Source organism: Amblyraja radiata, chromosome 21, assembly GCF_010909765.2.
Source record: "Amblyraja radiata isolate CabotCenter1 chromosome 21, sAmbRad1.1.pri, whole genome shotgun sequence".
NCBI classification, from domain to species: domain Eukaryota; kingdom Metazoa; phylum Chordata; class Chondrichthyes; order Rajiformes; family Rajidae; genus Amblyraja; species Amblyraja radiata.
The window spans coordinates 19,064,262-19,090,531 of NC_045976.1; the positions used below are offsets into that span (position 1 = coordinate 19,064,262).

The window sequence follows — 26,270 nt, forward strand, 5'->3', positions numbered from 1 at the left end:
GTAAGATTAGCAAGCACTTCACCAGGCACTGAATTCATACTCTGAGAGTTTTGTACAGAATGAGCATTATCACACAAATTACCTTTCAAGCTGAATTCGGCCTTGGCCTTTCAAATAAATGCATTGACTGCATTTTAAACAAAAGTATAAATGAGGTTTGATATACTTTGTTTTATTTTTAAACCAGAAATAAATCCAGAATCCCAGAGGGAAAGCTTCCTCCTCCCCATCCCCAAAAGGATAAAAAAGACTTATGTTGGCAATTTATTTAACAATGGGACAAATCTCTCTGGATCTGGCCTGTGGCCTGGATTTGCCATCCACAGTCCCCACCTGCCCACAATCAACTGGGCCAGATGTGGAGGACTAATCCTGCTGACCTTCACCACTCTGGGTTCAGGTAGCAAGGTCTCCGCAGCAGCCAGGCCTCAGGTGGCATAGTGCACATGTCCTGCCCCCAGAACACCAAGACAAGAGGGCAAAATGGGGGGGGAACAAGGGGTCAGAAGGACCTTTGCATTTTGTCAAAGCCTGTAACCAATCTTAGCCAATTTAAAATATTTCCAATATTGTGACGTTTAAAATATCAAAACTGATGTAAATAAATAAACTGAATTTAATATTGAATATTTTTAATACTTTTCTTTTTTTTTTAAAACACATTAAAACATTGCGAATTCAATGGTTTTTAATTATTTTCTTCACCTAAATTCCATACTTGCAAGACAAGTATCCTCATTGAAATCAACTCCTCGCTCTAATTTCCCAGCATAATGCGTAGTGACAGATGTGGCATAATCAGTCATTCAGCATCTCAGAATTGCAGCACGAACACGCGATCCAGGACATTTCTGCTGTGACAGCCGAGCATAGATACATCCCATCTGAACCACCAGCCAAAGCCAGAAATATTCTCCCGCGCCCCAAATATGTTTTGTGCATTTCAGTGTACCAACGCTGCAACTATCCTAAATCACTGCATTTGTTTGTGAATATCAAAAATAATAGTCAATAAATTGGCTGGTAATTTGAAGATGAAAGAAAACTGATTTATAAAATTGTGGATATTAATAGGCAAATATGAATGTGCAGATTCTGTCAACTGAGAATATCAATTTAATTGCAACATATATATTAAAGTGGATATATTTAAGGCAGAGATAGATCTTGATTAGTACGGTGTCAGAGGTTATGGGAAGTAGGCAGGAGAATGGGGTTTCGGAGGGAGAGATAGATCAGCCATGATTGAATGGTGGAGTAGACTGGCCTAATTCTGCTCCTATAGATTTATAATTTAAAAACCAATGCTGACCAATAACTGGAAAAATAATCTCAACTAAATCCATATGGTCGTAGAATTATACAGCACAGAACTGGGCCCTTTGTCACACCATGTCCATGCTGATCTTTATTCCCAAATACACCTCTCGCATTTGTCCGCCTGAGGTCTATTTCGTCCATTCCTTGCTTATTCAAGTGTCTATCTAAATGCCTCTTAATTGTACCTCTAACAGCCAGTATCAACCACTCACGGTGTAAAAAAAAACTTTCCCCTCAAATCTATGACAGCAGCAAACCCTCTTAACATTACATTTAACTTTTAGCCTCTCAATGGCCAAAGTGCTGCTCCAAGATCCATTCCTCTGGCTGCTACTTCCAGAAAAGTTGGCAGTTTATAATTTCACTTCATGTTCCTACTAAGTAATCCGTTTCAAATATTCTAATTTATTCTAATTACTTAGAATCAGTTTAAATTACTCACCTTGTGTCAATTTGCCATGCCTTACTTACACCTTCATCTATGGAAGCACTGCAGTGCAACCTTACACAAGGGTATAATTATAGAATGACCAGTTTACATGGCAATCTGTTAGTCTAGTTTAGAGATAGAGCGGAAACAGGCCATTTGGCTCACCAAGTCCACGCCAACCAGCAATCCCCGCACACTGACACAATCCTACACACTCTAGGGACAATTTACAATTGTCATTATATAACTTTCTTCCATCCTGCAGCAAAACCCAGCTATTCCATTTCTTATCCTTGTTTGCTCAACCCTTCCTACAATGCAACTACACCATTCACTCCAACCAGTCCCCGACAGCAAGTCCCACAGTCTCAGCACACTTTGTGTAAGGGGGCTTCATACAAATTCTACACTCTATTTTTTGTATTGTCTTAATCTAATGCTCTCTAATTATCTTCTTATGCAAGCAGAAATAAACCCTATATCCATCACCAAATCAAAACCTCCCATTAAAAAAAAAAAACAATTCAATAACCTTTTCATGGCACAGCCTTTTCAAGAGAGGCATGGCCTGTTCATTTTTTTCTTGTAAATCTCTAATTTCATCCTTGCAAATCCTTTTCACCCTCCACAGTTCTTCAATATTCTTTTCATAAATATTTCAAGACAAACACTGCATAATAATCCATCGATGGTCTAGCAAAGATTCCATACAGATTAACCATAGATCCTCACATTTCAATACTACCCTTCAACCAAAAACACCCCAAGTGCCTGGTTTGTTTTTGCTGTAAAATTGATTTCCCAACCCAAGGAAGTGAATTGGCACGTACTCCAAGGTCTATTTATTGTTCTGTTACATCTAGACTTGTATCTTCCCATTAATTTGGCATTCCCATTCTTACTACCAAAAATCTACGACTTGCATTACCATTGTGGAAGGGAGACAAAAATGCTAGAGAAACTCAGCGGGTTAGGCAGCATCTATGGAGCTAAAAGAAATAGGCCTATTTCCTTCACTCCATAGATGCTGTCTTACCCGCTGAGTTTCTTCAGCATTTTTGTCTACCTTCGATTTTCCGGCATCTGCAGTTCCTTCTTAAACTTACCATTGTGGAATGTCATTTGCCAAATATTTGCCCATTCTGCAAATTAATTAATGTACTTTGATAATTTGTCTTCTTCGGCATTCCAGCCCATCTTCAATATAAATATGCTTGTATTGACAAATTTTGAAATTTAAATTGAGGATCAATTAAATATCTTATTAACTGGTGCAGCGGCCTCAAGGGTAGCTGTTTTAATTCTGCTTCTGTTTCTTATATTCTGCACATGACAGTTTAGATGATCGCCTCATTGAATATCCCATTCCATCTTCCAGCATGACCCTGAACATTCAGCTGAATATGTTTATTCCCCACACATCCCTTTATTTACAGCCACCCACACCATTCCTTTGAAGCTTGACAGAACCTTGAGACAGAGCACCTCATATCTCAGTTGGCTCCTTGCAGCTTTCTAAGTACTGCACAATTTCAGATCCCGACTCTGTTCTCAGGCAGCAAATGGTAATAAAGATTCTGCCGCATTTTGATTTTTGTCTTACCTATTTATTTATTTATTTATTTACTTACTTATTTGAAATTGCATCTTTCTCCGCTGACCTCTTTTGTTTTTGCTGCCTTTCCCGCCCCCAACCATAAACCAAATTTCCCTGTTCTGCGCCTCCTGCTACAGTTGATATTTTCCAGCTTTCTAGTTTGAGGTTGCAGAGGTGAAAGAACACAGTAAAATCCTACCAACTTGATCCTTACAAAATACACACTGGGAATTGGCTTAATCCAGTTCTTAAAATATCAGAATAAAACCATATTAATTAGGGTAAATTGTAAGAAAATGCATTAGTAAAACAACAAATCTCACACCCTTCTAATCATCAAGTCTTCACAGTCAGTAGCAACAGGTCTCACGGCCCTCTGTCCAATGGAGACGCCGTCCTGGTCTAGAGAACTCCAAGGTCCTGGCACCATTCCTGAAGTCTTTCTCTCCCCCTGCATCCTCCGCTCACACTTCTACCGTAACGTACAAATGGCAGTGGGCCATGTTTTCAAAACTATCTATTCTTCTCGGTACTGAAAACGAGGAATTATTTATTACATCCGGCGTCAAGTTTGTCTCGAATGCCTCTGAGAAAGAAAAGTTTATCTTATCTTCTTGCTCGACATCCTTGCAGGTGGCCCTATGGTTACTGGTTCTTCCAAGTCAGCCAAAGCATTTTCCCAAGCATCCAATTCGTTTTCTAACCAAGCCTACTTGGCATGTGGTGCTTCTCGTAGACAATTCCATGTTGGCTGAAACGTCAATATCAGAGTGGAATTTGGCCAATCAGCCCATTGAGTCTGCTCTGCTGTTCGATCAGGGATGATCTATCTCTCCCTCTCAACCCTGCCATCTTCCCATAACCTTTGATGCCCTTACTAATCAAGAATTTATCAATATTCACCTAAAATTACCCAGTGACTTGGACTTCACCGCCATCTGTGGCAATAAATTCTCTGGCTAAAAAAAAAATCCTCCTCATTCTAAGGTAGGTTGTTTTATTCTGAGGCTGTACTCTCTGGGCCTAGACTCTCCCAAGACTGTAAACATCCTCTCCACATCTACACCTTTCATTATTTTGGTTGCTTTCAATGAGATTCCTTATCCTTCCAATATCTATCAAGTACAGGACCAGATCCATCAAATGTTCCTCATACCAATCATCCCTGGGATTATTCCTATAAACCTCCTCTGGACTCTTTCCAATGCCAGCATATCCTTCCTCAGATATGGGGTCCAAAACTGCTCACAATATTCCCAATGTTGAATGACTAACACCTTAATGTCTCAGCATTACATCCTTGCTTTTATATTCTGGTCTTCTCAAAATTAATACTAACATTGACTTTGCCTTCCCTGCAACAGACCTCTAAATTAACCTTATGGGAATCCTGCACCAGCACTCCCTAGCCTCTTTACACCTCCAATTTCTGAACCATCTTCTCATTTAGAAAATATTGTACACCTTTATTCCTTCTACCAAACTGTATGGCTGTACAGCTTACTCCACTGTATTCCATTTGCCCCTTCTGTACCCACTCTCCCAACCTGTCTAAGTCCTTCTGCAGACTGTTTCCTCAACACAATCTGCCCCTCCAACGATCTTCATATTATCTGCAAACTTGGCCACAAAGCCATCAATTCCAGTTTGTGAGGCTAATGTGTCAACCATGTACCAATGAGTTTATCTATCTTTGTACCACTGTGTAAAATACAGCCATTAACTTAAAAGTGCACTACAACTAGCCCCCTAGAGTATCAACAGCAGCAAAACATGTTCTACCACATTCTGCAAACTCATGGCTCACCCTATTAACCATTAAACTGAAAGGAGTCCTATTTATTTACTGAGCCTTGTAGCAGGTCTTGCTAAAGCAGTACGAAGTATCATACAAAATGATGAGATTACAATGCGGATCTGTGTGCAAGTTGTATCTGCCTGCTGCAAGCAATTTCAGACACAATAGAACTGATCAATACTTAGCCGTGTTGCGCATCCTTTCGTGAATGGGGCAGGCCACTTAAACTGTTTACAAGCAATGCCCCCTGATAGTAGAGTCCAAGGATGAATCCTCCATAACTATTTACAGGCAGAAAACTGAAGTGACCTTCTCTGGCAGTCCTCGCCATCATCATGATGTCAGGAAACAGCCAAGTACAAGCCAAGGCCGAATACAACAAGGGGTTTAGGTATCAATTGCATCTTGACAAGATGCACGAAACAGCATTGCAAAATATAAATGGAAATTGGTGGAAACATTCCGCAGGTTAAGTATTTACTGCAGATGCATTTCTATTTAGTTTTTGTGCCTCAAACAAACTTGTCTGGTGAAGTTATAACCCTGGCAATCATCCAGCAGAACTATATTCTATAGTCAAGATAGACACAAAATGCCAGAGTAACTCAGCGGGTCAGCAGCATTTCTGGAGAAAAGCAATAGGTGATGTTTCAGGGCGAGACCCTTCTTCAGACCAAGAGTCAGGACTGAGACCATCTTCAGTGTAAACCAGCATCTACAGTTCCTTCCTACACATATGTTCTACAGTCACCATTTTAACAACCTTCCCATCATCCCATGGTCAGAGTGAGGCCATTCAAGAACGACTGCACAAATTTGAGTTTCTTTTGAACTTCAGATAGGTTGCATAAATACAAAAGGAGTGCACAACATGAAAAACTGGGATTGAGAAATGTAAGTAACAACACAGTAGATGAGCAACATGCATTATCAATTTTTAGCAGGAAAGTTTAACATCATTTCTTATGAGTTAATGGCATTCTCTCATTTGCAGCCATCATTCTAGCAGTCACCTTTGTAACTATACTGGGCAAACCACTGGGATAGATTCCTTAGCAACAGGTCAGATGCTGGGTATTCCATGGAAACTGCATCAGTTTTGATCTAATAAACTATTGACCCACCTATAAAGGCACATCAGTTGTGTTGAGTGCAGATCCAGAAAAAACAAGTTCAGCACGCTCCACAATTAAACAACTACTTAACCACCAGATTTTCAATATCTTGCATTTTCACTCTCTCCATCACCCCCTCCATGAATTTCTAAAGGACTGAAACTCACCAAGCCTGCTTCATCAAGAATCTCACATATTCATCATATTTCAACTTTGTGAGCTTCATGGTACAACTTTGTGAAGTATGTGGTCCATAAGAACATTATAGACTTCTGCTTCCCTTCTAAGTGCTTCTCCACTTGCCTTTGACATATCATCATTCCCTCAATAACACTGTGTCAAAATGTCCCAACTAATAAACCTGTAGACTTCAAGGCTCCCTATCAGCCTCAAGGGATGCAACTGTTAAACGTCACAGCAGATCCTCGTATCCATGAGTGAATAAATTAAAATAACCATCCCTTGGGTACACAAAACCTTTTCCAAATGGCACTGTTAGCTCAGAACTTTGTAAAATAGCTTAAATTGCACATGAAAAAAAATTATTACATCTCTTAAAATTCTGTAAAGGGAAGTCAATGCAAAGGTAAATTAAGTACCAACAATATTCTCTAATAGCTTTTCAAATAGAAGGTTCTTAAAACGGAATAAATTAACAAATGACAATTGTGCTGCTATTTGAAAAAGACTTTAAAAAGTATCCCACCTTTGGAGTTTAGTAAAATTACTTAATTTCGTCAAACCTAGTTTCATCAATGTATCTTTTCATTGCTTTGAACACCACAAGCATCAATATCAGATAAGGCATATTATTGCCAGGATTATTGTGCAAATGGTGATTAAATATCAGATAGAATATCTTCAAAAGACACAAATCATGTTTTCTGAGTTAATACTAATTCAGATTTGAAAAGACTTCATCAGTTTATGAATCAGAAGACACACGTTCATTGTGTTGATTAATATCACCACTGTATCATTTTTCTGGTATTAGCATTGAGCGCACACACTGGAGAGCCCAGGTCAGCCAAAAGGCTACAGGTAATTTTCCAAACATCAAAGTACTCCCACTACTGCATCAGTAAATGTCTACACGCCATTATTTTGGCTTTCCACACACACTTTCAGAATCCCAAATATTTTTTTACTTTTGATGGATCACAAGGAAATGCAGATGTTAACTTCCCAATACATATTTTCGAAGATGATAATTTAGATAGAGTTGCACAAGTGTAAGGAAAGCAGACAAAAACTTTGTACCATCTGATTAGCATAGATTTCTTTCATATTTTCAATACAAGTCTTCCTAAATATCTTAAAATAACTACTGTTACAAAGAGAAAATTAGACACAGATATTAGTAAGCCAATTACCAGCTTGTCTTTGAGTAAATTTCCACCTCAGTCAAATATGGAGATTCAAATTTCTCTTCAGACAAGTGATGGACAGAGACTGAAAGGAAATGCTGCATATTCAGAAACATCATGTTTTCATTTAATCCCAGGTTTGAACAACTTATAGATATCTTTGTGGATTGTTCCGACAGCTTACGTAAGATTCTTCTTTGTCAAAATAAAAATAACCTTAAAACAATTTATAGTTTGATGTGTACATGAATTTTCTAGCCAAAACTGTCTGCAATGGCTCCCTATATGAAAATGACAGCTTCTCACAAAATAAACATTTCAAACCAACTTATGGCCAATTTGTAACAAGATCTATTTGACCCCACAGATGAGCACCACACCTTAATATCACACATCGTTTATGATTTTATTACTTCAAGCTCGCTGCCCTCTAAATCCTCCAACCTTATCATACCCCAACCCTGCAGGCCAGATTTTATCTTCTCCCCAAAATCCACAAACAGAACAGTCCTGGTAGACCGGTTGTTTCTACTTGTTCATGTCCCACCGGATTAATTTTCACATACCTCGACTCCATCCTATGGGCATTTGCATGGACGCCAGCTATGCCTGCCTCTTTGTAGGGTACTTTGAACAATCACTGTTCCTCTACCTCTGCGACATAGACCACTGCATCGGTGCTACCTCCTGCACCCATGCAGAACTCACTGACTTCATCAACTTCACGACTAATTTCCATCCTGCACTCAAATTTATTTGGACCATCTCTGACATCGCCCTATCGTTTCTGGATCTCACTGTCTCCATCACTGGAGACATACTATTGACCGACATCTACTACTAACCTACTGACTCCCATAACTATCTAGACTACACTTCTTCCCACCCTGCTTCCTGTAAAGACTCTATCCCCTACTCCCAATTCCTCCGTCTACGCCGCATCTGTGCCCAGGATGAGGATTTCCATACTAGTTCATCGGAAATGTCCTAATTCTATAGGAAACGGGGATTCCCCTCTTCCATTATAAATGAGGCTCTCACTAGGGTCTCCTCAATATCCCGCAGCCCCGCTCTTGCTCCCCCCCATTCACACCAAGGACCAAGTCCTCCTTGCCTTCACCTTCCACCCCATCAACCGTTGCATACAGTTTATAATCCAAAAAGACTTTTGCCACCTCCTACGGGATCCCACCACTGGCCACATCTTCCCATCTCCACCCCTTTCTGCAAAGACCGTTCTCTCCGCAACTCCCTAGTCAACCCGTCCCTTCCCACCCACACCAACGCCTCCCCAGGTACTTTCCCCTGCAACAGCAGGAGATGCAACACCTGTCCCTTTACCTCTCCCCTCAACTCTAAGGCCCCTGACAGTCTTTTCAGGTGAGGCAGAGGTTCACTTGCACCTCCTCCCACCTCATCTACTATATCCGCTGTTCCAGGTGTCAACTTCTGTACATCGGCGAGACCAAGCGCAGGTTCGGTGATCGTTTCACTGAACACCTCAGCTCAGTCCACGTTAACTTACCTGATCTCCGGGTTGCTCAGCACTTTAACTCCACCTCCCATTCCCAATCTGACCTTTCTGTCCTAGACCTCCTCCATTGTCAGAGTGAGGCCCAGCGCAAATTGGAGGAACAGCACCTCATATTTTGCTTGAGTAGCTTACACCCCAGCAGTATGAACATTGATTTCTCGAACTTCAAATAGCCCTTGCTTTCCCTCTCTATCCATCCCCTCCTCCTTCCCAGTTCTCCCACCAGTCTGACTACATTCTATCTCTGTCCCGCCCACTCCCCTAACATCAGTCTGAAGAAGGGTCTCGACCCGAAACGTCACCCATTCCTTCTCTCCAGAGATACTGCCTGGCTCGCTGAGTTACTCCAGCATTTTGTGTCTACCTTTGTAATAAAGAGCGATGTTAGGATATAGGTGTGCACCCTCTACAATGTTCACATCAGATTACACTTCATTGCCTGCCATTACTCTTTTTGCCTCCATTGTCCCTCCTCCATGGATTTTGCTAGCTATTTATATTTTATTATCAACATCCATCACTCACAACATCAGCATCCCTCATTATATGCTGAGTGAACAAAAGCATACCCAACCTTATATTCAAGTTTTCATCAGATATTGCAAATGGAACCAAAAAACTTGTTGCCTACTCTTGTTTTGCTCATTTATGTTGTTCATTTGCATGCTTATACTGCTCATTTTGCCATATACTCTCAAATGAAACTCCATTTTCTGGCTTCCTACACCATATTTCCTAATAATTAAAATCTTCCACCAAACACTCATCTGTAAATTAATCTTCCACTCTGCGACCTTAGATACAAGAACCTACCAACATTACCAGAAAAAAAGGCACATTTAACTTTGGTGTTCTCAGAAGAGCAATACGAAAGAAAAGCAAACAATAATGAAATAAGCTGAATAATTATTTCACTCAACTACTACAATATGAAGTATCAGTCGTTTATAGCAAGAACTTTCATCAACCTATTCTTTCTTTCATGACAATATCCAACCTGGTGCAGACTTTGTGGTTTAGGCACTGATCATTCAATATTTGATGATCAGCCAAATTCCGAGTCAAAACAGATGGAGAGACAACTTCTGCTGATGTTTTCTTTCTCAACACCCTGGTCAATGTATATTTTATTCTGGAACATTTAAGCAAACTATAAATAGAAATAGTCACACACAGGGAAGAAATCACCAAGAATGACTCAGAAATGTACTTACACGTATCATCATATTTGTTTTCAATACGTTTCTCCTTCCAGTTTGTCTCAAACACTGAATGCTTCTACTTTTTCAAATGTCTACTTGGGATATATTCAATGATTAGGATTCAGTCATGAGAGCGATGAAGCAGTCTGAAACACGATGTGGTTTTCTTTCCAAGTCCACCATCAAAATGTACAGATTTGTTTCGCCAGCAGGCACAAAGATTTTTGCTTCTTTGATTAATGATGTTAGCATGATCATCATTCAAAAAAAGATTCAAACTTGGTGTGCAATCATGCTGGTATCTGGTCATAAACAAGCAGGGACATTTATATCCATTACGCACAGAGTTTTGCAACATTAATCCACTTTGTAGAACACCTCCCAGTCCATTGGCATCCAGGTGCCAATCATATGAATTCTCCATTCAAATCCCATTCTGACCAACGTCACTGTTCCAATGAAGCTTACCACAAGCTCAAAGGCGACTACTCATAGTCCTACCCAGTTGTGTCGGGTAGAATTTCCAACATAAATTCCAGCTATGTATCTCACATTTACAGCATTCAATATATTTTTCCTCACCCTTTTGGTATTTCGATTTCATTCATCTCCTCCTATTTATGCCTTCTCATGTGTTTACCATCTTCTTTCAGGAAGAATACCACCACTGCATGTGGCTTCCAACCCCTCCTCATCAATTTACTACAGATCATTTTTATTCTATTCTCTCTGCCCCTTGAAATTGTTTATTTCTAAATTTTCCCTGTTCTGATGAAAGTTCATGGAACTAAAACATTAGCTCTCTTCCTCCCTCTGCAAATGTCTACTGAACATTTCTAGCATTTTCATAAGGCCATAAGTGATAGCAGAATGAGGCATTCAGCCCATCAAGGCCCATTCAATCATGTCCGATTCATCTCTCTCGCCTAACCCAATTCTTCTGCCTTCTCCCCATACCCCCTAACACCCGTACTAATCAAGAATCCATCTACTGCTGTCTTAAAAATAGCCATTTTCTATTTTTACATTAATAGATTACTGAATCAAATTCAAATGTAAATGGTTCCTCGTCCTTTAACTAGTCCCTCACCATAGAAACATAGAAAATAGGTGCAGGAGGCCATTCAGCCCTTTGAGCCACCATTCATTGTGATCAGGGCTGATCGTCCCCAATCAATAACCCGTGCCTGCTTTCTTCCCATATCCCTTGATTCCACTAACCCCTAGAGCTTGATCTAACTCTCTCTTAAATCCATCCAGTGATTTGACCTCCACTGCCCTGTGTGGCAGGGAATTCCACAAATACACAACTCTCTGGGTGAAAATGTTTTCTCACCTCAGTCTTAAATGGCCTCCCCTTTATTCTAAGACTGTGGCCCCTGGTTCTGGACTCGCCCAACATTGGGAAATTTTTTCCTGCATCTAGCTTGTCCAATCCTATTATAATGTTATATGTTTCTATAAGATCCCCCTCATCCTTCGAAACTCCAGTGAATACAAGCCTAGTCTTTTCAATCATTCCTCATATGACAGTCCCGCCATCCCAGGGATCAATCTCGTGACCCTACGTTGCACTGCCTCAATCACAAGGATGTCCTTCCTCAAATTAAGAGATCAAAACTGTACACAATACTCCAGATGTGGTCTCACCAGAGCCCTATACAACTGCAGAAGAACCTCTTTACTCCTATACTGAAATCCTCTTGTTATGAAGGCCAACATTCCATTAGCTTTCTTCACTGCCTGCTGTACCTGCACGCCAACTTTCAGTGACCGGTGTACAAGGACACCCAGGTCTCGCTGTACCTCCCCCTTACCTAACCTCATTGAGATAATAATCTACCCCCTTGTTTTTGCCACCAAAGTGGATAACCTCACATTTATCTATATTATACTGCATCTGCCACGCATCTGCCCACTCACTCAACCTGTCCAGGTCACCCTGCAACCTCCTAACATCCTCTTCACAGTTCACACTGCCACCCAGCTTTGTGTCATCCACAAACTTGCTAGTGTTGCTCCTAATTCCCTCTTCCAAATCATTTATACATGGTAAACAGTTGCGGCCCCAACACCTAGCCTTGTGGCATTCCACTCGCCACTGCCTGCCATTCTGAAAGGGACCCGTTCACTCCTACTCTTTGCTTCCTGTCTGCCAACCAATTTTCTATCCACGTCAACACCCTACCCCCAATACCATGTGCTCTAATTGATAATTCACTCTAGTACATGAAAGTAATACGATTGCTATTGTTATTATCAAGTCTGCATTGATATTTTGGGACCACTTTTGCATCACACTACCTTAACATTCTGGAGAATGTTACTGACATATGACATAAAACAAACCAAGGCAAAAGTAGGGGAATATTTTCAGAAAACTGCAGTGATGGAAGAATAATTACACACAAATTATCCGCAAAAATAAAAAATAAACTCAAACTCCAACAGTAGTGTGATCATCAAGCATGATCATCAGACCCAATCATCACAGACTAGATAAGGCACTGACAATTCTCAACCTTTAATTATTTGTGCTTCTTGCAAAACATGAATATTTAAAAAAAATATTTGATACTTTATCTTTTTTGTAATATGCATACCAACATGGTAATTATTTCATTTTTAAATAGGACAAATCTGATGCTGCCCTGAGATTCCTGTCTCTAGCTGCTGTTCGTTCTCATGTCCCTACCAGCACGGTTGGAACCAGGAACGAGCACCAGCATAAAGGTACGACACAGCACAACGTCTCCTGAAATATATAGGCAGTTACATGAACAGGCAGCTTTGATAATCATTGAGGTTTTCCCAACTGGTCTTCATCAAGTGTTCATGCTGCCATAGGCTATGAGTGTTTGGATGTCTTTAAGATCACAAACATTTATTATATCACTCAGGATCCATTAAGAAAAACAAAACCATTAATAATTAAATATAATACGCATGAAATTTTTAAATTAATAAAAAGCTCTACTTACCTGTCCTACTGCCAATGTTCTCACTTCCTGAACCCATACCAGACTCAATGGATAAATTTGCTGAAGTACGAGATCAGTAGAGTTGGCATTGCATTATTGAATTATTTAAAGAGTCCGTTGGCACATGTGCCCCGGGCCCAGTCCTCTGCAGAACACTGCTTTCAGCATATACACATCAACAGCCCAGTTACTATAAACAGGCTGCTGCCAGGCAGACAGAGGCAGATCTGCCCTGATAGTTGGTGAATGTTTCTGAACATTATGGACATTAGCGCACTGAAAAAAGAAACTTGTTCCAGCTTTGCTAATTGTCAAACTGGTCATGTCTTTACTGTCTGTCAGGGATTTATCAGCAGCTTCATCAAAGAGTTTGTGTCTCCCCCTCTCATTACCAGATTAAGGCATACAAAACCCTGTCACTGCACAGAGCCTTGCCAACAGAGCCCAGGAACATCTCAGACAGCTTTGCCATTGTGAATCAGACAAATAATGGACAACTGATATCTTTCTGTAAAATGTGGACACTGACATGCTTAACAAAATCAGAGTCTTTCTATTTGTAATCTAAACCAACTTGGGATCACCTCCCCCAAAGTTATTCAACATGCCAGTAAAACAAATTATTTGTTCTGGAGAAGCCCAGAATATTGAAGTCTCACAACGGAATGTCTGCCAATTGGTACTTTGCAGATCTATAAATGATCCTTAACTCAATATATTAAAAGCATCAATCATATCTCAAATCATAATACAGATGGTTTTTTAAATATAATAGCAATTTGTAAACTGGCAAAATGTCTCAGGATGGCTCAAACCATTACCATTAGGACATTAGGAGATGTAGATAGGCTTAAGAAGTACCCAAAAGGAAAAAGACAGAATGATTGAGGAGAAGTTCAGAGTTTAATCCCTTGGCAGCTGAAGTCATAAGCACCTATGGGTGGTGATTAAATACAGAGATAACAATAAGGCTATAACTGGAAGGTTAATCTGAACGTTGTGCTTATGCTGAGATTCGAACACAAGGGAGAACATTTTTAGATTGGGGCATTGCGTAACTAAAACTCAGTATGAGTCAGGAAATAGTGAGGGGCTGAGTAAATGACTTCCAGTAAATATTTAGTGGCTGACCTGTAGAAATGTATGGAGGGAAGAACAAGCACAGCTTGGTGGTGATATACTTTAATAGGTACCCTGTAAGTAACAAAGAAGGCATGGACGAGAGTTTCCGATGCCAGATCCAAATAAACTGAGACAGGAATGAAAACAGACCATATTATAAAACCGACATCGCAGATGTGAGCTGAAGGTCATCTCCGAGTCAAACATGACAACATGGCCAAGAACAGCATGTTTAAGTTTCACGATGTTACCATAATGTCAGTGGTCAGGGAATGGAGCAAAATACAATGGTCATCTTCCTCGTTTATATTTGGAGGAAATTTCTGTTGCACGGCCAACATTTGGACACTTTAAGATAATAAGGTGCAAGATAATGTCAGCATTTGGGTGGAAAACAACCATGCATTTGGACATTGCTTCTTTGTAACTGCCAAAATGAGGAATAAGAGCTAATGTTAAATTTACCAAGGGGTAGCTATGCAGACATAGAAACAGAAACCCATGCAAGTGACACTCCAGCTATGAGCAGACAAACAAAGTATCATATCCAGTTCAGCAATATTGGAGATATGTTGATAAAGAATGGCAAGATCAAATGTGCTACTTCTTAATAGATATTTATTGATAACAAAGTTAGACAGACACAAATTGTTGGAGTAACTCAGCGGGCCAGGCAGCATCTCTGGAGAGAAGAAATGGGTGACGTTTCGGGTCGAGGCCCTTCTTCAGACTATATTTATAACAATCAATCCACGTATTGATAACAAAGTCATTTGCTTCTCTGAATTTACAAAGGCTCAACAACTCTCTACAAAATAAATGCAATCATTCATTGACAGCCATGTGCTGTGGAAAATGGCATTCACTGCATTGGGATGAAGTGTCTGTGTGTCCATTCGCAAACCACCACCCGGACTCAACTATCCCAGCTATTCCAAGCATCCAACAGTAAATTGTCGGAACCAACGCCATGTTATGCAAATATAATGCAGAGTGGTTTCTCCCGTGAATAAATCTGCCCTATCCGTCGTCTCGGGGGAACACTTTTGACTGAGAAGTTAATTACACAGTTCAAGTGAGGAACGTCCAACCAAAACATCAAGCTAAACTTTAACCGAGACCGCGATGTTGCTCCCTGCTAAGGCGGGTTCGTTGCCTTCTCGATCTAGGAGCGCGATTTGCCAGGCAGTCGAGCAACAAGGTTACTGGAGATTTGAAGTGAGCAGCAGGAAACAACTCCAGTGAACCCAGAGGGATCGCCAAATGTCAACGACCGCTTCATCTGGCTGCAATGTGTCCCATCCCTCCTCGTTGAAACACAAATGAAATGCTAAACCCCGCCGCCAGGAGAATTTGCCACCGAGTGCCGGCTTTGTCCTGTTCCCTCTCATCCCCAATACAAAGTCGCCTTTCAAAACCAAAATCCGAGCCTTGTCATCCACGCGATGCTAAAAGTGAACACGAGCTGCTTGCAAGCGCAAGGTCTTTCTTGCTGATGTGTTGTATTTTCGGCGATGCTCCGGTGTAGCCGCCAGTCACTGTCCTCCCGAAGCTTGCATTTTGTCTACTACTGTTCCATAGCCTGGTCCTAGAGCCCATCCCCCATCCAAGTATTTCTAATTTCTCCCCCCCCTGCCGCCCCGAGCGAGTGTGCTTTACCTATTGCATAATTACAACGCCACATATGTTTCAAATGCATTCATCGTTCATCTATTTCAAGATACATTTTATTTGCTCAATTGTATGCAAGCAATCCGCACGATTAAGGCAATAACTCGCACATAAAAGGATGCTCCTATAACTTTACTTGGATGTGTTGCAGCTACTCGCGTATCGACATATTGAGATTACTTTGGCACCTGTAAATGGATCAGTGTTGGAGCAGCATTATCTTGCCCCAAGGTAGCCACAAAATTCCAAAACTTTCTGGGAAAATGCTCCGGGGGCGAGATAGGGTAGAGAAAGTAAACGTCGTCCAGTCAATCCCCAATTTGACGATTTAACCCATATAATGTGAAACCGAACAAAAAAAACACAATACATCGTATGAAATAAAAGGATGCTCACTCTGCACATTTCTCTTGGGAAAAAAATCAATTCTGGCAGGAAATGGAAGAAATACAATCTCCTCACTTTACCTTTTGCAGTCCGAGCTGTAGGTGTTTCTATTTGTTCCGCTTAAAACGCGGGATTGTAATAAAAATGCACATTTGTCATCGTAGTAAAGCAGATACAACCGGCACGGCTGTAGAAATCACTGCAACTTACCTCAGTAAGCTGGAGAGTGGAATGGAACTCGATCCACTTCCCAATAATCCCTTTTTGCCACTTAGCAATTTTTCCACCACAGCTACATTCCCAATCCGAGCGGCTTCCAGAAGTTCCTGCTCTTTCCCCATAATACAAAAGAGAGGGGAGAGGGGAGGGGGCAGGGGCTGGCGAAAAATAAAGAGTACAAATTCCGATCGGCAACGTGTGTGGAGCAGCATAAAGAGCCGAGCTACATCCTCATAGCCCGCTCCCCCAACAGAGGCGGCCGGCAACAACACCGGCTGACGGGGCCAACACACCGAAGCGTGAGAGCAGAGACTGCCAGTGTCGGCGCCCACTCTCCGCCTATCTATCACACCGGGCTGGGGGGACGGGGTGGAGCCAGTGGCCCCAACACGCCTCTTGCTCCCCTCCCGAGCGAAGCGAAGCGAAGCGCAGCCCGCCCCGCCGCCTCGTCAATCACGTCAGGGCGTGAACTGCGGCCGGTCTCGCCGAGCGTTGGGCGAGCGGCCGCTGAGACGGAGAACCGTGAGCTTCTCTCACACACCCCACGAGGAAGGAAGAGGGAGATGTGTGGGGTCACTAGGCTAACACTGTGATGTGGGCTGTCCACGGCGTTTTGTTACAAACCATCGTGGTCGCAAATCACTGCCGATAGACCTCACTATTCCTGTTGCTTTTGTGCAAGAAGATTTTTTTTAAAGGAATTAATGACCCAAATATAATTTGGGAAGATATTTTATCGTTCCGTGTTACAGTAAATCCCATACAAAGAGATGGACGACACAGGCGGCACCTAGGGACATAGTGAATGTATATAGCGCTCTTTCCCGATCTCAGGATGTCCCAAAGCAATTTATGAATAATGAAGGATTTCTGAATTGAGTCATTAGCGATATAATTTTCATAAATCATGAATTTCTACCATTGATATTGTTGTTAGTGACTTATTCCATCTGTTTATTAGTGCTTAACGGGTTCTTAATTTTGATTAACTCCATTTGGCGAGTGTATAAATTAATACATTTTAGACAAGGAGCTCTAGCCAGGAGTGTGTAGTTTATTCAAGGGCTCCTCACAGACTCCCCCTGGATCATTTCTGTAAACATAATTGCTACCCTGAGTGGAATTAGTCACATGACACAATCCTTTCAGCCGCGTACTACTACTTGGTTTGGGAACGGCTTTGCCCAAGACCACATGAAGTTGCAAAGAAATGTGTAGGAAGGAACTGCAGATGCTGGTTTACACCGAAGATAGACACAACACGCTGGAGTAACTCAGCAGAAAAGGCAGCATCTCTGGAGAGAAGGAATGGCTGGGTCTCAATCGGGACTGTTCAGACTTTGCAGAGAATTGGATGCAGCCCAGTTCATCACACTGATCAGACTTTCATCGTTGACTCCATTTACACTTCACACTGCCTCGGCAAAATCTAAGAAAAGCTAAAGACCTTTATTTAGCCTTTAATAACACCCCCTTCGTTCCTTCTCCCTCCTCTCATATAGAAGCATGAAAGCGTGCACCATCAAACTCAGCAACAGCTTCTTCCTGTCTGTTATCAGGCATCTGAATGCCGCTTCCAGAAGCTATGGTTCTCCAACCTTTCCCACAGTGGACATTGGACTTTGTCTCTCCAATACTGGGAACTATAGTCTCTATGCTGTATCTTTCACTTTGCACTACCTATTATACTTGAGCTTGGCTTGATTGTACAGTGTTTGTGTTAGGTATTATCTGACTTGAACAAAGCCTTTCCCTATACCTTGATATAGGTGACAAAAATAAACATAAACATATTTAACTTTTCAGGTCAATGCCCTTCCTTCAGTACTGTAAGATTAACTCTATTTCCTTTCCCATGGATGCTGCTAGACTCATTGCACATTGTTGGGATTTTGTGTTTTATTTCAGGATTCCAGTGTCTTCAGTAATTCACTTTAATATTTGCCATGATGTAGCCAGCTCTGAATCAAACCAATGGATCCACCATAAAAACACAATCCCAGTGAAGACAGGGATCACAACCATGCAATCGTTCAAACTTTCTTCCAAATCTTACTCACCACAAAATTGCAAGGGGGTTGGAAATCAGAAGTAGAGAAGTTTGAGAATTATGCAGGATGTTGTTGAGGTTGCATTTGGAACAGTTATGCTAGCTTTGCCTAAGGATATGCTAGCTTTGGAGGTACTTCAGAAGAAATTAACTTGGCAAATTCCTAGGATCACAAACAGCTAAAAAGATTAGACCTGTACTCTTTGGAATTTAGTAGAATGAGCGTTAACCTTAATCAAAATGCTAGGTCCTAAGGAGGCATGGCAGGGAACACGTTGAGATGTTTTCGTAGTTAGGAGATAGTTATAATTGAGGTTAATGGATTATTTCTCCCAGAGGAAAATGAATTTCTGGAATTATCTTACATTGAGGACAGTGGATGCTGGATCACTGTAGGTATTTACATAGGAGGTGAATACATTTTTGAGAGATCAGGGAATTGAGGCAATGGCACAGAGGAGGAGTTAAGTCAGAGCCTCATCAGCTAAGATCATATTGAAAGACGGGACAGGTTTGAGGGACCAGGTGGTCTAATCATTCTCCAATTTCCTTGTGTTCTTGTACACTTTACTCTCTATGAAACTTCCTCTCTGGCTGAGCATATCTACAGCATGAATGATAAACTGTTCAACCCAAATCAAGATCATTACAACCTCAGTCATTGAGCTGCAGCAGGCAGATAACACTTGCCTACATGGAAGCTAAATTCCAAGATGACATAGACTTGTTTGCTGAAGTGCATAAGCGAATGGACAGTTCTTCAAAAGTAAGACTATCACCAACCTGACCCTGCTGTAAAACACTGCAAAACAACAATATATTTCCATAAAAAAATAAGGGTGACTTTGGATATTTGAGGACAATCTCTCAGCTAAGGTCGGGGGGAGTTCCCCCGCCACGGGTACCATGTAATCCTGTGCTACCTGCTCCATGGTTGGATAGTCAGAGACTGAACCGTCTTCCCCCCCCATGGTTCGGTGAGGAGGGGGCTGTGGATCCACAGCGGGGCCAAAAACAAGACCTGTCAAAGGGCAGATGAGCTTCTAGCGAGCCAACGGCCATCCACACTTCAGTAGAAGTTGTGATCACTGTCGTACATAGCATTATAAGGAATGATGATAAAGCACACGCACCAAAATCCTATACATCCAGCAGCGGAAGTCCGCATGAACTGGAGGACAGAGATGTGTGGTGCGTCCATCACCGTTCCCATTGGAAACCAGCATCTCTGCGTCGTTAATGTTTTCAACGATGGTGAATGAATGAATCTCAGCTGAGGCAGATGACAGTGAAGAAAGCATCCCTGCTGACAGCACACCACACCAGCCTGTGGGTGTCTGACAAAGAGAATACCTGAGATCCTCATCCTTCTGTATGCATAGGTTTGTATCTCAAGGACCATTGGTTTTGGGGGTTTTTGCGACTGTACACACCAATGCAGTGTACTGACACCTGTAAAAAGTTACATGTAATTATTTCATTTTCTAGACATGTGACATCTGTGTATATTAATGATGCATGCCGGCATGTTTTTGTGTACAAAAGAAAACACTGATCAGGACAGAGGAAGCAATTCAAGCATGGTTCCAAAGCTTACTTGAAAAAAGTAAATTGATCATTGGCTTGTTGAAATCCCTGGAAAGCCAACAATGGAGAAGCTACAGCCAAGGAGGCATTGAGAATCGCAGGTCTCTTCATCAAATCTAGCAAGTCAAGACATGCAGAGTTCATTGTCAAATGCACAAGTACAATGAGGTACAGGTACAATAAAAATCTTGTTTCCAGCAGCATCAGAGGCACATGGACTCAGACAACACTCTGTAAATGTCTGCCTTCATTGAGATGGCTCCCAGAATATGGAAATGGTCCATGCTTTCCAAGGTTGCATGCGAAAACATTATTGTCAGTAGGCAGTGTTCTACTGCAGAACCAGGCTTGAGGAGAATCTTTGTTGTGTCGATGGTAAATGCAAGTCCTATTCTTTCACATGTTACAATGAACAAATTGATAATGGTTTTGACTCAACCTCACAAAATACGCCCATACAAGTATCGCCTAAAAACAACATCTTGATGACTGAAGTTGGAGTGACAATTCTGCAGTGTATATGACAGAGATCGAACAGTTTATCCTGTAGATTAGCTGTACACCAGCCAGTCCGCTGTGGGCATTTCTGTGGGCAGTGGAATTTGAGGAGGCTATTTTTTCGTCCCTTGCAATTAGTGGAGTGCACAGATATAGTACAATGGCAGTAAATGCTCCCTGCATTTGTCTTGTAGTTGATGTGGAGTGATGGTCAAGCCCATCTGGACTCCAGATGGATAGAATTCACACAGACATTTGGAGAGTTGCTCCAGCCATCGGGTGAAGATTATTGAGGAGAACCCCAGTAAAGACTTTCGCTGTGGCAACCAACAGGGAAACCCCTGTGTAGTTTTCACAAAAAATGCATGCTCAGGAAATCTCATCTACATTTTAAATGCATTCAGAATTCATGCAGTGGAGCAAAGATCCCTGATGATGTTAGAAAATTCCCTCCTAATATACAGAGTTCTCTACTGATGGTATAATGCACCTCCAGCTTGTTCATGCATTTAGATGCTTAGTCTGTTTTCTTCTGGTCAATGCTGAACTCCAGGATATTGAAGATGAGATTCAGATTCAGATTAGTGTATTGCCACATGCAGCAGGGTGAAATGGAATTCATTGTTTACATGAAGCTCACAGAATACACAGTGTACATCTTTTCTTCTTATCGAGTCCACCCACAAGATTAGAAGTTGTTCAGCCAAAGCTGAACACACTTCTTGGCATCTGCATACAATGGTGTGTTTTGCGATTCTTGTGATTCTTGTGCGTGGCGGTGGAAAGATTGGTGGAAACAGGGCCGCGACGTGAACGCTCTTTCCTTGACCCCACAGTATGCATGGTAATGATAGATACAAAAGAAATGTAACAACAAATACACAACAGTAGGTTGGTGCAAAGACTGTAATGCAATCTAAAAAATTGCAAATAAAATAATGTGCAATAACAGAACAACCAAATGAGGTCAAGTTAAGAGTACTTGGCAGTACCTCTGGGAAGAGAGTAAGAAAGAGGTGATTGTTTCAGGGATCTGATAGCCATTTGGAAGAAGTTATTCTTAAGTCAGGATGTTTGGGCTTTCAAGCTAATGTATCCTCTCGAAGGTAGAAAAGATTACAAAATGGCGGCGCCTTGCTCGGCTGCACTGGCTCCCGATAGCAATAGAATTTGAACAGTAAATAACTTACTTAGTCCGGAGAGTTTGCTGGTCGCTGTTCAGTGTGACGGGATGCAGGTGGTGTGTGACTGTCAGTTCGTGTTGGAACTGCGTACGTCCAGCAGTTCAGCGGTCATGGTTCCGGCCACTCTGGATACTCTACGGAGCCTCGGACTGCTGCGTCGGCTGGAACCAGTGGCCTACGAAGCTGTGGAGTCTCCTACCAGCACTAGCCGCACTAGGAGGAGACGGTGCAACAGGAAGCAGAAGCGCGGCACTCGGAGGGGGAAGGGCTAACGGCGAAACTAAAGGCTAACCCCTGCAGAACACCGCTTCCATCTATTCTGCTCGCTAACGTCCGCTCCAAGTCACGAACAGACTGACCTGGTCACAAAACATTGCATCACTAGTTAAGACAGCGCAGCAGCGTTTGCACTTTCTGCGCCGGGTGAGAAGAGCTCACCTCCCCCATCCCGTCCTCACCACCTTCTACAGGGGCACCATAGAGAGCATTTTGACCAGCTGCATCTCTGTCTGGTTTGGGGACTGCAAAGCCTCCGACTGGAAGTCTGTGCAGAGAGTGGTGAGGACGGCTGAAAACATCATCGGGACTTCTCTTCCTTCAATCCGGGACATTGCGTGTAAACGTTGCTTGTCCAAGGCCAACAGCATTATAAATGACCCCACACATCTCCATCATGGACTGTTCACTCTGCTGCCCTCGGGCAAAAGGTATCGCAGTATAAGGAGCAGAACGGCCAGGTTTTGCAACAGCTTCTTCCCCCGAGCCATCAGACTCTTGAATTCCATATAATGTACCGCCACTATTATCTATTTTATCTTTTTATCTATTTTATCCTTTTGTTATTTATGGTGCACGGTGAGCCAGATGCAATGAAATTTCATTGAGACTTGCATTTGTTGGTGTATTTTTGAATGACAATAAAGTCTTTGATTGATTGATTGATTGATTGATTGATTGATTGATTGATTGATTGATAGAAGAGAGTATGGGTGTGCCTCAGATAGAAGGTAATTAACAATATGTGCAGTCTTTGTGATGCAACATAATGTGAAGATAGACTGGATGGAAGGAAGTGGCGAGCTTGTGATAGAAGATTAAAAAATTGTAATTTTATTGATCATCAGAAGGAGTTAGGCACATTGTTTCATTTTGGAAATATTCTTTGCCTGATACTCATTTTGCAGAAATGTTGTTTACTATTTTCCACCGAAGCCTGACTATTGTTTATCTTGATTTCCTGAAGAAATGTGAATGGAACTGGTTATTGTGGAATTATCAGCAAACTCGCCTTAGATTGATTTTAAAATGGAGGATGAAGCAACCACTGATTTCAAAGATACGATGCAGTGATATCGCTGGACTGAGATCCAGTAAACATGATCATTTTCCTTTCTTCATTGATCACCATTGAATTCAGTTGTATTGAGGCAGTTTGGGTCCAAACACTTGGTCATAAACCGTCACTAACTTAATCTCTGAAATCCTACACATGTTCAACGTCAAAAGCTCTATTTGACTAGAAAATCAAACCATTGTGAGCAAAGGTGAGCTAATCCTCTTTTGGCAGCTGTTCAACCAGGGATGAAAGAGAGTCCACTCCCTGTGTTCATCTAAAAACTGGATTTAATTGCTTAATTGCCAATAAATGCAAGAGGTGAATTGAACAAGTTTGATAATCTGCAAGCACCATTTACGATGTCAGATTATGACATGGCAGTAATAGAAACCTAGGTAAAATGGGACAGGAATAGTTTTGAATATTCCTGTGTCAGGAAAAAGAGGGAACAGAAACTTTAGTACTGATCAAGGAGTAGCTTGCAGTGCGAGAATGTCCAAGAATGAACAATGTTACGTCTCAAGAGAAAAAAAAACAATTGCAGTGATGAAATTGCACAACGGGACTATTCCAAAGACCACTAATTGGTGGGAAGGATACTGAGGAGTAAATCTGCAAGAAAATTAAAGAGATGTGCAAAATCCATATGGTAAAAATGAGGGGCTTCTGTGATTGAACTTGCAAAGCAATAAGCTAAGGGTAAAGAGTAAGAGAAAAAGTTTATTTAGTATGTTCAGCATACTTTCTTGTTCAGTATGTGTCCAGCGCGTTCAGGAAGATAAATTTGCTGCAGTTTATTCTGGGAAATGTGCCAGGCCAAGCAAAGGAAATATCAGTGGGGGGATATCTAAAACACAGCAGTCATGATATTCTAAGGGCTAGAATAGTTATGGAAAAAGTTGCAGACGGCTGTGAGTAAAATATATTAAATGGAGAAGGCTTGATTTCAATAGGATGAGAACAGTTCAGGCCTTGGTAACCTGGAATACAAGGTTAGAACACAAAGTGCTGGAATAACTCAATGACAAGCAGCATCTCTGGAGGACAAGGTTCCAGCACCTGCAGTTTCTTATGTCTGCATTTTACCCTCAAGGCATGCCTACGTTGAAGAAGTTATCCAATATCCTCGAGAGATACTGCCTGACTCAATGAGTTACTCCAGAAATGTGTGTTTTACGTAAGATGCTAGCATCTGCGTTCCTTGGGCCTGGAATCAAAGCTTGGTAGCGAAGCTACAGTACAGGTACATTGCCACGAGGGAGAGGGTAGAGAAATGAAAGCCAAAGTTTTCAGTTCCCTGGATGACACAAAGATAGAAAAAATAGAATAACTTGACAATATAAATGAAAACAAAGCTGATTACAGGAAGTTTAGTGGAAAGGAATTGAAATAATGACATAGACAAAGTTTGAAGAAAGCCTGGCAGAAAAATAAAAGTGAATCTAAAATCTTAACAGGCATGTTAACTGGACAAGGATTGTGAGAGAACAGATCAATTAGAGACCAAAAAGGAAATCGACTCATTGAGACAGTGGACATGGTTGACGTGGTAAATGACTACAGGAATCTTTACTGAGAAAGAAGATGGTGCATCAAAAGATTTGATTAATATTCTACATGAGCTACAAATTAATATTGAGATGGTACTGGAAGGTTAGCCGCATTTAATGTGGTGAATCACCAGGTTCAGAGGGGATGAACGTTAGGTTAGCAGGGAAGGAAGGATTGAAATTGGAGAGTCCCTGCGAGTTGCAGCTACAGGGATCATGCTTCAGGGAATGGAACATCGCGTATACAATATATTTTTTTCAACAAAGGCTCCGAGGCAATCTCAGTAGCTATTCGTGTGTCAGTTTAAACGTGGCTGTTGGGAAGGTTCTGGAAATAATAACGGACAAAATTAGCAGTCACTTGGACAATTATGTATTGATTGAAGAATGCCAGAATGACATTGTTCTGTGCTGGTAACACCAAATTAGAAGGCACCATGAGCTGTGAGCAGAGCACAAATAGACTTCATGGAAATATAGATGTACCTATGGAATGGGCAGATAGGTGGCAGGTGACATTTTATTCTGAGGAGTGCAAAACATTATAATGTTTTGATGTGAAAAATGAGAAGAGACAAGATAAACAATACTAATATGAGCACGATGACACAGAGAGCTCTGGGCTATAATTGTATGGGTTGCTGGAATTGGCAAGCCATGTTAAGAAAGCAGTTAAAAAAAGGATGTGGAATCTGGGGATTATAAATAGAGGCACCGAATACAAGAGCAGCAAATTCATGGAGAACCTTTATAAAATGCTGGTTCTGCCACCACTGGAGTGTTGTGGCCAGTTGTGCCCGCCAAGCTTTAGGTAGGGCAGGAAGGCTTCAGAAAGGATGCAGAGAATGTTTTCATGGATGAGAGAATTCAGTGATGTGGCCAGACTGGGGAAGCAAACTTGTTCTTAAAACAGAAGGTTGTGAGGGGACCCGATGAGAGGTATTTAAAATTATAAAGAATAATGAACAATTAATGGAGGAAATTTGTTCCCAATGGTGGAAGAATTAAGAACAGGGTGAATAGCTGACTTGCAAAACAAGCTAAGTGACAGGAGGATAAATATTTTCAATCACCAAGTATTTGAGGATTTGGCTTGCACTGCAGGGGATACTGGAAGAACCACATTCAATTGAAGATAGACACAAAAAGCTGGAGTAACTCAGTGGGGCAGGCAGCATCTCTGGAGAGGAGGAATGGGTGACGTATCGGGTCAAGCCCCTTCTTCTAACCTGGTGTCTATCTTCGGTTTAAACCAGCATCTGCAGTTCCTTCCTACACAACCACATTCAATTGTTGCATTCAAAAGGAGGTACATAATTACC

At 41.5% G+C, this 26,270-nt stretch overlaps 1 protein-coding gene across 9 annotated transcripts in view; it reads right to left on the minus strand.

The window, feature by feature from the left end:
- The window catches only part of anks1b (ankyrin repeat and sterile alpha motif domain containing 1B), a 703,274-nt gene extending 686,003 nt beyond the window's left edge, over nucleotides 1-17,271 (minus strand). For 5 of the 9 annotated variants that reach the window (XR_004415215.1, XM_033039692.1, XM_033039688.1 and 2 more), the window contains exon 1: nucleotides 16,735-17,270. Coding sequence is in view for 8 of the 9 variants with exons in the window: in XM_033039692.1 (XP_032895583.1) it covers nucleotides 16,735-16,955 (221 nt within the window). In the remaining variant the exon portion in view is untranslated. Of the gene's footprint in view, nucleotides 1-16,734 lie in introns of all 9 variants that reach the window. The other 4 variants (XM_033039691.1, XM_033039693.1, XM_033039689.1 and 1 more) reach the window with 2 other exon arrangements.
- Nucleotides 17,272-26,270: the final 8,999 nt, after the last annotated feature.